The 17,360-nt window shown below is 36.5% G+C and overlaps 1 protein-coding gene across 3 annotated transcripts; it reads right to left on the reverse strand.

Annotated features, from left to right (window-relative positions):
- Window positions 1–4,940: 4,940 nt before the first annotated feature.
- On the reverse strand, window positions 4,941–13,652 carry LOC133292915 (uncharacterized). 3 transcript variants are annotated; one of them, XM_061491399.1, is made up of 4 exons: window positions 13,452–13,652; window positions 11,735–12,218; window positions 5,452–5,785; window positions 4,941–5,363 (listed from the first exon to the last, which is right to left on the reverse strand). In XM_061491399.1, the coding sequence occupies exons 2-4, from the start codon at window positions 12,079–12,081 to the stop codon at window positions 5,313–5,315; spliced, it is 732 nt and encodes a 243-aa protein (XP_061347383.1). In that variant the 5' UTR covers window positions 12,082–12,218; window positions 13,452–13,652; the 3' UTR covers window positions 4,941–5,312. The 3 variants fall into 3 exon arrangements, with proteins under 3 accessions (XP_061347383.1, XP_061347382.1, XP_061347380.1); XM_061491398.1 differs by having other exon boundaries at window positions 4,941–5,785; window positions 11,735–12,050; XM_061491396.1 differs by having other exon boundaries at window positions 4,941–5,785.
- Window positions 13,653–17,360: the final 3,708 nt, after the last annotated feature.

Raw genomic sequence — 17,360 nt, forward strand, 5'->3', positions numbered from 1 at the left:
CTTCCAAACTGAAGGGTTCTAATAACTATAAGAATTGAGCCATCTCTTTTCATGTCTGGTTATTTGGACAGGGGCATGAGCGTCATCTCACTGTTCCATCTACTGATATCCCTAAGGCTGAGAAATCTGATTGGGAAAGGATTGATAATCAACTTTTGAGTATTCTTTGGCAGTCTATTAATCCAATTGTTTTGGACATTTTCTATTCTTTTCAGACATGTTATGGAGTGTGTGAGGAAGATAAACACCTCTACACTAATGATATGCAACAGCTTTATTCTGTCATGTCTTAACTTATGAATTTGAGCAAATCATCTGATATTCAGATGGAAACATATATTGGCAAAAGTCGATCTTTGATGCAAGTGTACTTGGACATGTTGCCTTACCCTTCTGATGCTTCTGCATATCGAAAACAGGTGAAATGTCTCTTTATAGTTATCACTCCTTTTGGTCTTCCCGAGAATATGATGCTGTCTGTCACACTATCTTGACTAGTGAGGATCCTAGTTTATCATTGACCTACCAACACCTCTTGAATCTCAACAAGAAACTAATTTGCACTCCAGACTCTTCTCAGGAAGGCTTCTCCTCAGTCTCAGCCCTCCGCTCCAGATACTAGTAATCTCATTACTTGTGTTTCTCATTTTACATCACTTGGTCCTTGGATATTTGACTCAGGTGCTACTGATCATCTCAGTGGTAATAAGGAACTCTTTACATCTCTTACTTATTTTGATCATTTACCTTCTTTTACCCTTACTGATGGAACCAAAGCCCCAGTTCGTGGGTTTGGACAAACTCGTCTAACCTCTACTTTGACCTTGACATATGTTTATAACATTCCTAGCATCCCTTATAACTTAATTTTTGTTAGTAAATTGGTCCACTCCCTCACTTGCACCATTACTTTCTTTAACCATTCTATTTTTGTGCAGGATCTGCGTACTAGGAAGACGATTGGAGTGGGTCGTGAGTCAAAGGGGCTTTACTATCTGGTTGTCCCTCGTCCTTTAGTGGCATGCTCTCTCACAAAATCTCCATAACTTATCCATAGTCGCCTCGATCATCAAAGTCTTTCAAAGTTGCAGAAGATGGTTCCTCTTTTATCCGGTCTTCAGTCTTTAGATTGTGTGTCATGTCAGTAAGGAAAGCATACAGCTTCTCCTTTTCCAGTCGAGTCAATAAATGTCCTGATGCTCCTTTCTCTCTTGTTCAATCAGATATTTGGGGTCCAAGACGTACTTTGTTTGTTTTGGTTTTCGGTATTTTGTTACCTTTATTGATGATTATTCCTGTTGTACCTGGTTATTTTTCATTTATAAAAAGTTTTTTGCTGAGGTTTATACTCAATTTGGTGTTTATATTTTTATTTTACGTAGTGATAATGCTAAGGAATATGTTTCTTTTGACTTTTCTAATTTCTTGGCTACACAAGGTACTTTACATCATACCACTTGTCCTCACACTCTACAACAAAATGGGATAGCTGAACGTAAAAATAGACATCTCATTGAAACTACTCATACCCTTCTTATTCATATGCAGGTTCCTCTTCACTTTTGGGCGGATGTCGTACTCGCCTCTTTTTTTCTCATCAATCGCATGACTTCATCTATGCTCAACAATGACATTCCTCATAATCTATGTTTCTTTTTCTAGATACTCCTCTTTATCCCTTATCTCCACATGTCTTTGGTTGTACTTGTTTTGTTCATGATCTCACTCCTAGTAAGGACAAGTTAACATCCAAAGCCTTTAAGTGTATCTTTCTTGGTTATTCTCGTATTCAAAAGGGTTATCGTTGTTATTCTCTTGATCTTAAGCATTATATTATTTCCGCTGATGTCATTTTTCTTGATCAACAACCCTTTCATTCTATCCCATCTCAGTTGTCACAGGTTGAGCATGTTCTTCCTGTTCCTTTTCTTGACTTGTCTTTACTATCTGCAGGTGACTCTCTCCCAAAGGAAAGACCCCTTGCCTCCATCCCTACAGACCGCCCTTTTCTCACCTATCAGCGTCGTCAAAAAGTGCCTCCTACGGACTTGACCCTGGGTGACTCATCGCCTTCTCCAATTATCTTTTCCTTTATGCCTCCTTCACCAGAGGCTCTTCCCATTGTCCAAAGAAAAGGTATACGTACTACTTGTAACCCTTATCCTTTTTATACATTTTTAAGCTATGACCGTCTTTCTAATTCTCATTACACCTTTGTTTCTAGTCTTTCTTTTGTTTCTATTCCTAAGACCACATGTGAAGCACTTTCCCATCTAGGGTGGCGCCAAGCGATGCTTGATTAGATGACTGCACTTCATTCCAATGGCACTTAAGATCTTGTTCCTGCTCCTTAAAAGAAGTCTATTGTTGGTTGTTGGTAGGTCTTTACTGTCGAGGTTGAACTTAATGGCCATGTTGACCGTCTCAAGGCACGCTTAGTCGCCAAAGGTTTTACTCAAATCTTCGACCTTGACTATAATGACATGTTCTCTCCTGTCGCTAAGATGGCATCTGTCCAAATGTTTCTTGCCCTCGTTGCTATTCGTCACTGGCCACTTCTTCAACTAGACATTAAAAATGCTTTTCTTCATGGTGATTTATAAGAAGAGGTTTACATGAAGCAACCATGTGGGTTTGTTGCTCAGGGGGAGTCTGGGATGGTGTGTAGACATCATAAGTCCTTATATAGCCTCAAGCAGTCTCCTTAGGCATGGTTCAATCATTTTAGTTTTGCCGTTCGGACTTTTGGCTTAATCCGCAGTAAGATCGATCATTTTGTGTTTTATAGGTTCACATTTCCTGACAAATGCATCTATTTGTTAGTCTATGTCGATGACATTATTCTTACTAGAAGTGATCAAGCTGGGATTCACCAGTTAAAACAATATTTGTTCAGTTAATTTCAAACAAAGGATCTTGGTAAGCTTCATTACTTCTTAGGGATTGAAGTGGCACAGTCTAGACATGACATTTCTATCTTTCAAAAGAAATATGACATAGATATCCTAGAGGAGACTGGTATGTTGGGGTGTAAGCTTGTTGATACACCCATGGATCCTACTATCAAATTACTACCAGGGAGAGCCATTATCTGATCCTGGACGTTATCGGAGGTTGATTGGGAAGCTCAATTATCTCAGTGTAACTAGGCCAAACTTTTCTTATGTTGTTAATGTGGCTAGTCAGTTCCTTGACTCTCATTGTGATTCTCATTGGGATGTTGCTGTGAGGATCCTCAGGTACATCAAAGGAGCACCAGGAATAGGCTTATTATATTCAGACAAGGCAAATACAGAAATTTATGGTTATTTAGATGCCGATTGGGCAGAATCACCCTTGGATAGCCACTCTACTTTAGGTTATTGTGTCTTCTTTGGAGGAAACTTGATTTCTTGAAAAAGTAAGAAACAAACTGTTGTTTCCCGTTCTAGTGTAGAGGTCGAGTATCGTGTGATTGGAGTTTCTACTTTCGAGCTAATCTGATTAAAGCAGTTGATTTGGAGCTTCATCTTTGTGAACATAAACAACTCATGACACTCATTTGTGACAATCAAGCTGCGCTACATATATCATCTAATCATGTATTTCATGAGAGAACCAAATATATAAATATCAATTGTCATTTCATTCGATAAAAGATTTAGTCAAGAGGAATCAAAACTGCATTTGTCAACTGCAATGATCAACTCGCGGATGTCTTCACTAAAACTCTTAGGTTGAATACATTTGTAACAAGGTGGATGCTTACAATATATATACACCAGCTTGAGGGGAAGTGTTAGAGTAGTTGTTAGAATAGTTCAATGTATATAATAGAATAGTTTCATATCTTGTGGGCTTAGGCTATTAGGTCTTTTATTCTCTTTAAATAGAGAGCTCTTGTAATTATAGCATACAATTATTTAATATACAATTATTCTATTATTCAATTTCAAGTGACAATGCTAGAGTTGTCAAAGGGGGAAAACAAATAAGTAGCCCTGATGCTGGTAGAACATCAATAGCATATTTGAGATTATAACAAGTGGTTGACAATAGTACTGAAGTTGTTGGGACAAGTTTATTTGAAAGTGGACATCAGGACATGTGTTAACAACAGAAGACCAAATGTAGTAAACAAGAGCCGGTGCTTGATGGTTGTAGAGTGACAATATTTATGTTGACGATGAAAATGTCTAAAGGAATATACTTAGACAGTTAAGACTCATATTGGATCCTTTATTTCTATGTTTTGTTCTTAATAGTGTATTAGTTGTTCCAATCTTTAAATATAATTTGCTATCTGTTTGTCAACTAACCTCAAACAAATATGAACTATCATTATAACATATTTAATTATTTTTATATACTTAATGTCAGCATATATTCTGGCTTCACAAACGCACCTCTGGTTGACACTCCCATGTAACTCATTTTTTTATTATAATATATGCAATATGCATAATTTTTTATATAAAAATAATAATTAAGCATCCCTCTATGAGAACCTACGGATGTTACAAATCCTAAATCAGGAGCTCTGTACCAAATTGATAGGAACAGAGACTTACGAGCAGAGATAACTCTATATTGCCACATGTTCAGTTAGTTACAGGAAATCTCTCATACATATTCCCTTTCACCTCACCACTATTTCTCATGAGTCATTAACCTATTGCCTTTTCCATTATTTTCCTCACATAAGTACTTAGTATTCAGAATTTATTAGAAAGAGATAACTGATAAAAGAAAAGAAAAAAATCTTTCTTGGCCAACAATACAGTAGGGATTTCTACTGGGTAGTCATGAAGTATGAGAGTAAAAATTAAATGAGCCAATCCTGATATCCTACTGCGAAATAAAGGAATTGTGACGCAGCTTTTATCTTCATTATTTTGTAAGAAAAAAGATCCTACCATTTTGCAACATGGGAAACTAGCACAACGTAAATGCACCAATAAATGAACTCCCTTACAACAATGTATGCCAGATGAAACAATAATTTACTTGTTTATTTGACATTTGATTCCTAAAAATCATTTCACCACAGGAATGTACTTGTTTACTTCAATATACAATCATTCTATACATGAAACTAGACTGCCAATATATTGCAGCGAAAAGGGCAAACCCTAGTGTATAATGTTCCTCGACTTTATGATGGGTAGGGGTGAGAGTCGATTTACAAAACCTTACCCTTACATTTTAGTAAAGAGGTTTTTCTTATACTCAAGTCTGTGATGTTCCAATCTCAATGGAACAATCTTACCGGTATTTCAAGACTCGCCCTCCAAAAACAGAAATAGAATAGCATAGCAAACTTCAATCTTGATCTAATCTAACCGAATTGAGAGCAGGCTCGTCACAATTCCCATACCTTGAAGCTGCAAAACCATACGATGCTATAGTTCCCACAAGAACAGCAAGGACTGCAAAAAAGAGCTGAACATTAGCAAGCAATTCACCTCGAACCTCATTCGCTTTTGAATGACATGCGACATTACTATCCTTGAGGTGACAACCAGCTGGTAGCATAGGGCCATAAAGAACTAAGGCAGTCTGATAGAACCAGATTCCTTGCAGTGTTATAGCAATGCCATTACATAAATCGACTGGGAAGCTACTCGGCAAAAGGGCTCCAGCAATTGAAGATAAAATACATAACCCAATCAAGAAGGCAAGGAGCACATGGTAATATCCCTCGAGGCCTTTGTGTGTTGTTGAATGAAAATAGAATAGAAGATACTCTGCACAGAATGCTGTGCTAGCAATCAAACAAAGAGCACCTTCAGGCAAAGGAAGATATCTACAAAGGAAAATCAAATTAGAGGAGGAAAATAAATAACCATAATTTAAGAACAAGTAAAGGCTTTAGGGTTTTTGAATTGTAATTAGCAATTAAACTACATATTCTAATTAGGCTTCATACCCTATAAAAAATACATGATCACTGTATGACCAATAAATACAGATTCAGAAAATGAGAATGGAAAATCTTAAGAGAAGACGAGAGACATATAATGAAATCAGTTTGTTGGACTACACAGCAAAGACTGAGTTATATACATGAAAAGTAATAAATATACCCTAATTACCATAATTACATGATTTCGTTATCCTATAAAATGAATCTAGACAGTATTTACATAATTTCCAGCACTCCTCCTCAAGCTAAAGTATATAGGTCATAAGCACCAAACTTGCTACACATATAATTTATTTCAGGATCTCTCAGAAGCATAGTGAAACATCCGCCAGCTGTTTACTTGAATTAACAAAGTGAGCAGTGATGTCTTCCGATAAGATCGTCTCTCTAATCAAATGACAAAATATCTCAATATATTTGGTCCTGTCATGAAACACCAGATTTGAGACAATAAGGAGTGTAGCTTAATTATCACAAATGAAGTGTCAGGCTGTCAGAAGGACGACATGGCATGGCAGTGGAAACCAAAAACCAGAGTTGAAACATGGTTTTCCAAAAAAATAAATTGCCAACGGGTAGTGGATCCAGCAAGTAGGCACAGAATAGGGTTGCTTCTCATCAAACTCTAGATACCATATTAAGGAAAGAGAAAACAAGAGACATGTGACGAAATCTGAGTGTAAAATTACACTACAAATAGGGAACTATATAGACGAAAGGCAATGAATACAACGATAATAGATATACTAATTACCGTAATTACATGATTTAGCTAGTCTATACAATAAATTTAAACACAATTTACATAATTCATAATAGAAAAGGAGGTAAAAACATAGTTATGAGGCCCCACAAACACCTTTATGGTTTTTCATAGCATCTAATATTTTTTCCCCAAGAGTATGCAGAATAACACTTTGAATAGGTTGAATTAAGGATAATGATAGTGGCTGTGTTAAGAGAGAGAGAGAGAGAGAACGAAGAAGATATAAGCAGTAAGCACTAGATTATAGGAGAGATAACCTGACAAGCAATGTGAAGTCCAATGATATCCAATCCCATCGCCTAAAATAACTCAAAAGGATGATTAGGGAATTCGTTGTCCATTAAAATCTTCATAAAAAGTGATAACCAAAGTACTATGGTAAAATCTTTGGACAACCTTTAGAACTGGCTCATACAAGGGATGTCCAAGATAGCCGTTAGTTAACTATGAACAGCTAGATCAAATAATTAACACTGTTAATAAAAGAACAGATTGATAGAGTGAACTACTAATCAATCTACAGCAAACCAAACACAACTGCACTCTCACATTCATAGGAAACTTTTGTTTCTTATTCTGCTGTCTATGAAAGCTTCATGCAAGGTACATTCTTCCACAAGGATAAAAGGATGCATCTAGGACAGAAACATCAACTCTCATGCCACTATAGGAGAGCTCTCTCGGTGGCTTAGGAATTAATGTATCTAGTCAAAAAACAAAAAGCGATCCCACAGTTAAAGAATAAATTAATGCAGATGTAGATTTTAAAGAAAAACAGTCGGAAAAATAGCTTCTTGACCTGGACAACAAAAAAAAAAATAGAAAGGTAGCTTATGAGGAAGAATGTATGGTCCTCAGAATCTCTGTAAAGCAACATGTTTCACCTTGAGAGTTAAATAGCTAACACCATGAATTTATTGAAGCTTTTACAACTGGACTCATGGGTTTTCACTATTACCAACATCCCTTCCCAATTTATTTACTGATTCAATCAGAATCATTTTTTCTTTTCAAAAAAACTGCACACTTAAAACCCATCTCCATTTGATAGTGCATGATGACGCTACAAATATGTCAGTAAAACACTATAGCTTTATTTTGACTAAATTACATTGCACTAACCATAACCTCTTTGCATATATGCAAGGGTAAAGCTGCGCTTGCCCTTATCTCACCCTCGTTGGTCAGGGTTTCATGGGGACTGGTTTTTTTTTTTTTTTTTTTTTAATTTGCATCAACCACAAAGATGAGGAAATTACTGGGAGAATTTTTATATGTTCCATGGATACTAAGTTGCAACTCCGCCTGTGTGTGCTTGCATGCATGGTCTGTCTCAAGTCAGGATAAAGGAGGGTTGGCGTCAGGTGTAGCGAACCGGCCATAAAAAGCAGCTATATTTATGAGATGAACCCTTATGATTTTTCGTTGGGGCGTACCCTTCATAGCGACGCATTGCATCGGGCCCCGGGTGTAGCGAAAAATGGGCTAGGGCCCTTGCCACAAGGCAAGGCGCTGCATCGGGCCCTGGGTGTAGTGATAAATGAGCTAGGGTCCTTGCCTCAAGGCAAGGCGCCAGGTCTTCACCTGGATTTGGTGAGAAGTATGTCAAGGTCCCAACACGTAGATGGGCGAGCGTGGCGGGCAAGTACAGCCCAGGGGTTAAGGATGTGATTGGGAAGCTGGAACATAGGAACCTTAACGGATAAATTGAGGGAGTTAGCAGATGTTTTTGCTAGAAGTAAAGTGAATATTATTTGCTTGCAGGAAACTAAGTGGGTTGGAGAAAAGGCCAAGGAAGTGGATGGAACTGGTATCAAGTTATGGTACATAGGTATAAACAAGAGTCAAAATGGTGTTGAAATTATGATCGATAAAAGTTTCAGAGATAAAGTTGTTGACGTCAAAAGGAAAGGCGACGGGATTATTCTGGTTAAGCTGGTAGTAGGTGATTTAATGTTGAATATCCTCAGTGTCTATGTACCCAAAGTTGGATTGCAACCAAATGATAAGAGTCAAGTTTGGGAAGACTTGGAGGAGGTTTTGAAGGGGATACCACGAGAGGAGAAATGAAGCAATGAGACTGGAGAAGATATCTTGAATGTTGCACTACCCTACGATTTAATGCTAGCGAACACATTTTTTCGAAAAAGGAAGTCACATCTAATCACATATCATAGTGGCCATAATCGTAGTCAGATTGATTTCTTTTTGGCTAGAAGAGAAGATAGAACTTCTTGTGTCGACTGTAAGGTCTACCCTGGAGAGTTTGTCGCTACGCAACATAAGCTGGTAGTCCTGGAGGTTTGGTTCAACAAAGTACTAACAATGAGGAAGAGGGCCCAGAACCCAAGGATAAGATGGTGGAAGCTTAAGGAGGAAAAAGAGAGAGTTCAATGAAAAAAAGTTGCATGAAGGACCTTGGGAGTTTGATGGAGGAGCAAATGCAATATGAAATGAGGCAAAGTCCTAATGAAGAGAACTTGCAAAAGTTTAGGTTGGCGAGAAAAAATGCAAAGAAAGCAGTGCGCGAAGCTAGAGGCAAGGTTTTCGCCGATTTGTATAAAAATTTTTGGAGCAAGGATGGTGAAATAGGTATATATAAACTTGCAAAAATAAGGGATAAGAAAAGTAAAGACCTCACCCAAGTTAGATGCATCAAGGATGAAAATAAAAAACTTTTGGTGAGAGATAAAGATGTAAATGAAAGATGGATGAACTACTTTAACAAGTTGTTTAATGGCGATGGCGATAAAAGCGAAGTGGACTTGGAGGATGCTTATCATGATTTGAATAGAAGATTTGTGCGCAAAATTAATACACATGAAGTTAAGGAGACTTTAAAGAGGATGAAGACTAATAAACTTTTGGGACCTGATGGTGTCCCTATTGAAGTGTGGAGAGGTCTGGGGGATGTGGCAATAAAATGGTTGACCAATATTTTTAATAAGATTCTTCAGAAAGATAAGATGCCTGATGCATGAAGGAAAAGTATGATTGTGCCTATTTACAAAAACAAGGGAGATATACATAAATGTTCTAACTATAGAGGCATTAAGCTAATGAGCCATAATATGAAGTTCTGGGAGAGAGTTATTGAACATCGCTTGAGGAGAGATACCAAGGTTTCTGTCAATGAAGCATCGATACTCCGAAATTTATTTTCCAACGTATCAGATATGCGTATCGAAAACGTATTGTATCGTATCGGCGAATTAACGATCGTATCGAGAACGTATTAGGAACGTATCGAAAACGCCGTGTCGAAGTCGATGCTTCATAGGTTTCTATATATCAATTTGGATTTATGCCAGGAAGATGTACCATGGAAGCCATTTTCTTGATGAGACAATTAATGGAAAGATATCGAGAAAAGAAGAAGGACTTACATATGGTGTTCATAGATCTTGAGAAAGCATAAGATAGGGTTCCAAGGAAAGTTTTGTGGTGGGTTCTTGAGAAGAAAAAAGTATCATCAAAGTATGTAAAAGTAATCAAGGATATGTATGATGGGGCTACTACATATGTGAAAGCTTGTAATGGAAAATCAAATTATTTTCCTATCACGGTAGGTGTACACCAAGATTCGGCTCGAAGTCCTTATCTCTTTGCCTTAGTTATGGATGAACTAACAAAACATATTCAAGAGGAAGTGCCATGGTATATGCTTTTTGCAGATGATATTGTGCTTATTGATGAGAAAAAAGACGGTATTAATAGAAAACTTAAATTGTGGAGAAGCACGTTGGAATCTAAAGGATTCACGTTAACTCAGAGCAAGACTGAGTAATTGAAGTGCGAGTTTTCTCTGGCAAGAGATGAAGACCAAGATCTCATGCATCTACTTGGTCAAGAGGTACCCAAGAAAGATGCTTTTAGATACCCGGGGTCCATTTTGCAAAAAGGTGGAGAGATTGATGAGGAAGTAAATCATAGAATCAGAGCAGGGTGTATGAAATGGCGTAGTGCATCTGGATTTTTGTATGATCGCAAAATCCCCCTTAAGTTAAAAGGAAAATTCAATAGAACGGCAATAAGGCCTGCAATGCTATATGGAGCTGAATGTTGACCAGCACATAGGCAAGCAACATGAGCATAAAATGGGAGTAACAGAGATGAGGATGTTAAGGTAGATGTGTGGTTATACGAGAATGGATAAGATGAGAAATGAAGATATTCGACGAAAGGTAGGAGTACTACCGGTGGCTGAAAAGATAAGAAATATAGATTGAGGTGGTTTGGGTACGTAATGAGAAGGCCCCTGGATGATCCCGTAACAACAAAAGTTTGTTACCAAGAGCTCAACACAAAGAAAGGTAGAGATAGACCGAAACTTACTTGGGGGAAGGTAGTAAAGCAAGATTTAATGGATTGGGATATTGATTGACGGACGGTGTGCCTTAGAACGAAATGGAGAAAAGCTATAAGCATGGTGGAGGGTTAGACCCGTTGTTATTCCTATGTTTCAGATGGTCCTTTTTTAGTTCTTTTTCCTCTTCATCTCCCCCGTCTTCTTTTTCCCTTCTTTTATCACTTTTATATTTATATATATATATATATATGTATGTGTGTACGTATATAATATATATATTATTACTATTTTATTTTTATTTTTTATCTTTTTTCAACCCTTGCGTATTTTTTATTTGAGTTCATCTACCACCGACCCAAATTAATTTGAGATAAAGGTGTTGTTGATGTTGATGGATACTAAGTTGCGTTTAATCAGCACACAAACAGATACAGAAAGATTTAGGATAATAATAATAAAATAAAATAAAACTATTGCCAAGCAATCCTACCACACATCCACTATTCCACCATCAACATTTTCTGTCCTAATTATCTTCCACGTCCTAGTTTACCGATTGTTTAATTTCCTAAGTAAATAAGAGGAAATAAAATAAAAGGAAAATTTTAACTGTTTCTGAGGATTGGCCTGATTAAATAATGGATACCAACAATTTAAATTTGCATTAGGTGCTGAAGATTGGCCAATGATTTTAAACAAGAAAAGGCCAAGAGCGTAATAATAATATCAAGAAGAAGTGTAATTAACAACTAACCTTGTCCTTTCCGAGAGCAGGGTAGCAACACCGAAGATAAGAAACATTAGAAGCATTCCTGAGTGCTCAAAGTTATTCAAGTATGTGGAGTTCAAGACTCCGCCTAAAACAAACTTGAGCTGGGTTGCAAATAAGAGCTCGATGCACAAGTCAACCAAAGCACCGATTGAAATAACATAGAGCTCCAAGTGCTTGAGCCTCCCATCAAACCCTGGAACAGGATTCCAGACTCGGACTCGAAATGTCATAGGATTTGATACATATCTCACCATAGAGCCCCATATATGCCATGCCCCAACTAGAAGAAATAAGGTCCCTGGCAATGCATGACCCACAAATGATCCCATCTTTCTGTTTTATTTATACCACTCAAGATAAATCTATCTAGTACATGATCAACTGGATCCTTGAATGATTCTTTAGCTGATCTAAGCAGATAGATAATCAACGAAAAACCTCCTCCTTCTAAACCTACCAGCTAATCCTGTTTTGATTAAAAGCAGAGTCAGTTTTCAAATTTCCAATAACAGCCTTTTGGATAAGAATTTAGTATCTCCTCAAAATATCATCAGTCATAGATTCAAAGTTCAAACAACTAAACTATGCTTTACAGCTTCCGTATCAGATATTATGAGCTGAGCTAATGTGTGAGCTATATATATATATATATATTCTTTTTTTTAAATTTTGATATGGTTTAAATTGTTAAAATGTTTTATTTTTTAATTCTTATAATCGAAGTCAACAAGGCATCTGATGGGCCTAACTTTGAGAATGAGTTAGTTAGTTAGGGAATTTTTCTAGAATATTATGTGAGGATAGGATAAATGAAGGGGGAATGTGTGGAGCGGGGTATGCATGTATTGAGTGAATATTGGGGAATTGGGGACCTCTTGAACCCAATTTTATAACACTGAATTTATTGAATCAATGGAGGTATAGCCTCTTTTTACAAACATTAATACAAGAACAAGACACCAAAAGACACCAGCTCACCCTTAGAACCAACAAACCTACATTCCAAGAGATCCCCAATTCTCCAATATTCATTCAATACATGCATACCTCACTCCACACATTCCTCCTCCTTTTATCCTATCCTCACTGGATATTCTAAAAGAATTCCCTAACCAACTAACTCTCTCACTTTTAGGCCCATCAGCATCCTTCCAAAGATTTACTCCATAGCCCTTGATTTTTCCTCCTAAACAAACAAAGGAAGGGGTTTGCTAATCAAGCAATCCTAACCCAATTCCAATTCTGCAGTTCTAGAAATTCCTTGGTATAGACTGATCCTCAAGTCAACTTCAAATTTTCATTTTCAGGTAAAACACAAGTTGAGTCTCTGGGTGCAAATTAACTAAGTAGAAAAATCAAAATTTGTAATAATGAAGTGTCATAAAATCAGCTAAAACAAAGAAAAACAGAGAAAGAAGAAGAAAATCAGGGAGACCCATCTACAACTGGAGAATTTCTCCTCGTATTCACAAACCCAACAAAGTCAAACTAATCTTCTTGTACAAATGACTAAATCTAAAAGTGCATTTCCTTTCTCTTCTTTTGCACACAGAGACAGATTCTATGTGTGTGTGCAAAGAAAGTTGAAAAGTTATTTTATAAGCTCCACATTGGGTGAATAATTAGGTACTTCATAAGGGGAATAAGGGGTTCTAAAGAAAGAAAATAATGATGAAAAGTTAGGTTTTGCTTTACTTACTGTAATAGTCTACTTCGGCATAATAAGCAAACTTTAACTGGTTTGGATGCAGAAAATAGAGTCCTTTCTTCTCTCCCTCTATATTTGCCCAATGATTCAGCTATTCAAAAAAGCTATGTTCTCCCAATAGACACAACAACAGCGTCACTGAATGCAATAAGCAAAAGAGTGTTATGACGAGGGTGGTGGTTGAATACGACTTCTAAGCCCTGTAAAGTAAGTGCAAGACGGAATGGAAGATCTTACTAAATTATTCATTGTCACACTTCTAATGAATATTCGTTGCGCCAATAAATGTTATTAAAATGGGCATAAGTTATTGGGTCAGTGATTTAATTAATGGGTTAGTGATTAAATTATATGATAAGGTGATTATATATAAATTTATAATTTATATTAAAAAATTATAATCATACTTAAATAGCTGAAAAAAATAATATAAATTCTGAATATTTTAATATAAAAAATAATAAATTATACATTATTGTTCAATAAAGGATCAAACAGATATATAATGCTCGTGATACTGGTATTTCAGGTGCAGTAAATGACATCTTTAACTATAAATTAAATCAAAATTCACAATTCTTTGCATAGTGCATAAATGAAATAACATTAGTATTATAGGTGCATAACCTATGTAAAATAATAAGTAACAGATCATTCAAATATATCAATTATGAATTATTATTTTTAAACTTGTTTTTTGGAAATATTTTTTTTTTTAATAAATCGGACCAGGTCATTGGTTTTCACCAAAACTAACCGAGTCACACCTGATATGGTATTTGGCGAATCCAATATGATAACCAGACTAGTCAGATGACTGGTTCACTAGGTTTCCGATCAACTCGATTGATCCGGTCCGATTTTTATCACATTGGTGTCGATTGCTAAAACCAAAAACAAGAAATTATTATTTTTATTATTAATTTATAAATAAATAATTTAAAATTTCTGTATAATATTATTGGAAAATTATTCTCTCAATTTACATAAGATAACTACATCATATTCTTTTTGTTAAATCAAAATAAAAAATATTGCATATCATTATAGAACAGCAAATAACAATAAATCAGAGTTGTAATTATTTGTACATTGTTGGGTCATCACAAAGTCAGAGAAGAACTGTTGAAAATAAGGGAGCAGAATGTTAGAGTCTTCCTCTCTATCACCTATTTTGATAAAGGCAGTATAACACCTCGTATTTCGCAAACGTATATTTACGTATGAAAACTATGGATTAAATGGAAGAATTAGTGAAAATCCTGAAATTATAGCCAAAATACGTAAAAAGAGCAAAATGGTAAATTACCAAGCACGTAAACCTAGGCAAGAAATTTTGAGTAGAAGGTCTCAAATGAAAAAAATAATGCCGGAAATGGATTCAGAACGAAAAATCGAGTGGATAGGCAAGTTTTGCAAAATTTGATGAATAGTGATTTTACCGGTATAAAATATTGCGGTATAATTGTACCGATAAGCGCGAAAATATGATCAATATTTCTAGGAAGTAAAAATATGACGCGAACGAGAAAAATACGTAGGTTATGAATTTGTGGGTTAAATTTGGTGATTTAAGAAATTTAAACGACATGTGAGATCCACTTAAGTGACTTAAGTGGATAAAGAGACTAAGAAATCAGATTTCTCACATTTCTCTCTCCTCCCTTTCTTCTCCCTCACGAGCTCCTTCACCATTAAAGGGGAAAGTGAGCTTTTCAAACACAAACCTTGAGTTAGACCCATTTTTGAGAGAAACTCACAACTACAAAGTTGTTTCCCTTGAGATTGTGAGTGACTTTCATGTAGAGTGCACCTTATGGAGATCATTGTGTGAGGAGATATGCCCATAAATCAACCACTAAATTTATGACATTTTGGTGAAAATTTGGAGATTTTTGTGTTGAACCATTGGTTAGAGATCATTCCTTTGGACCATTGGAAGCTATTGGTGGTAAGTTTTCTCACTCTCGTGGAGTTTTGAGTGAGATCATAAAATTAGTGAGGGTTTTGGTGATGTGTGTTGAGTTATGGTAGTTAGGAGCATTAAATGGTACGTCTCCTTTGGAATTAAATGCTTAGAATGATAAATGATGATGATTGATACAATAAAATTTATGGTGAATTGTGAAATTGTAACTTAGTGAATTTTTTATTTGAATTTCACTACTTTGTGATTTGAGATGATGGTATGATTTAATATTTGAATTGTGGAGCATTGGTATTGGTTAATAATAGGATTGTATGACATGTGTAAGTGTTGAATTGGATTAAAAACCTTGGAAGATGTTTCCTTGAAGAATTCGACCTATTGAGGTCATGTATGATTGATGATGTAAAAATTATATAGTTGAGGTTGTATGTTGGGAAATGGTACTTAAATGGATGGTAGTGTATTGTGATATAGTGGAATTTGAAGGAAGAATGATTGGATGCATTGTGTATGTGGTGATGGACCTATAAGAATGATTAAGGAAAAATAAATGTAAAATAACCCTTTGGCCTAAATGAATATGTTTGGGAATTAGTATTTTGAAGTGAATTGATTGCATTTAAATTGTATTGTTGATCATGGTTGTTTGATCATATAGGTTGCCACTCACGGAACCAATTGAAGAGGAATAAGCTTGGAGCTTACGTGGAAGAGTATTACTCTTGGAGTTGAGGTAAACCTTTAGAACTTGGGTTTTAATCCCTCGTGTGCTCAACCACACCTAGTGGAAGGTTGTGGTTGGATTTTGTGCTTTTGGCATTGTGTGAATATGTATGTTCATGCATTATTGCTTGATTGTGTGACATGCTTGGAGCATGTTGTGTGTGAAATTTTGTGATATCTGGCCAGTAGATTTGTGTGGTTTGAACTTCCGCTGGAGATATCCTTTGGGGATTCCGGTCTGATTTTGCCGTGGGGCCGACTCTGGGAGCGACACCAAGATGATCCAAACGTGGGACTTCCGCTGGATAGGGCTCATGAGGAGTTCCAGTTGAGTTTTGCCATGGGGTCGTCTCATCCATGGGAGAGGCACCAGGAAGCTTCTCGGGAGTTATATGATGGGGTCCTTGAACGAAATCCTTATGTGAATGTTCTTGGATTTGTGCCCAGTTGTTTGTGATTTTGTATGTTATGCATTTTACATGATGTTATTGTTGCACATTGAGTGAGCCATGGGGTGGAGTGATCCTCTAGTACCCTTGGTTTACTGAGATATATTTGTATATATCACCCCGCGTTTGGGGACATCATTTCAGGCTATAGTGAGCATGGAGGAGCTTCGGGCAAGAGGCTCGCTTAGTGGAGGATTCTAGCATGATGTGCATATGGAGAGCATGGCATTTTGGAGGAGCATATTTGATGCACATAGTATTATATTTAGCATTTTGGGCTTAGATCATGAACATATTGCATGTTGAGATTTCATGCTTTTGTGGTGTTCATGATTAGATTCTAAGTCTTTTGTAATTGCTTTACATTTCATGCCTATTGTTTACAATGACTTATTGGTGAGCATGGGACTTGTCCATGGCCACATATTTTGCATTTAGAGGCATTTGGTTACTTGTGATGTAACATGAGCCATATGATGTGTAAATGGCAAAGGATATGGTGAATGATGTAAAATGATACAATGGTAAGGAATATGCATGATGGAAGGGCCTAGAGCCTACATTAAATCTTGTGTAAGTGGTATAATGAGTACTAAGGTGTTAGAAGTAAGTCACATCACCCCTTTTTGTGTTTTAAATGATGATATATGTCATTTTTACAGTAGGGTAATCGATTACCTTGCTTTGGTAATCGATTACCTGAAACAGGGAAGGAAAATCAAGTCTGCATCAGGTATAGGGCGCTCAAGCGCGCCACGTACGAGAAATATTAAAAAATCCCCTGCCCTTGGGCGCTTG

Source organism: Gastrolobium bilobum, unplaced genomic scaffold, assembly GCF_033153095.1.
Source record: "Gastrolobium bilobum isolate Gb01-03AN ecotype WA unplaced genomic scaffold, APGP_CSIRO_Gbil_v1 utg39285, whole genome shotgun sequence".
Taxonomy (NCBI): Eukaryota; Viridiplantae; Streptophyta; class Magnoliopsida; order Fabales; family Fabaceae; genus Gastrolobium; species Gastrolobium bilobum.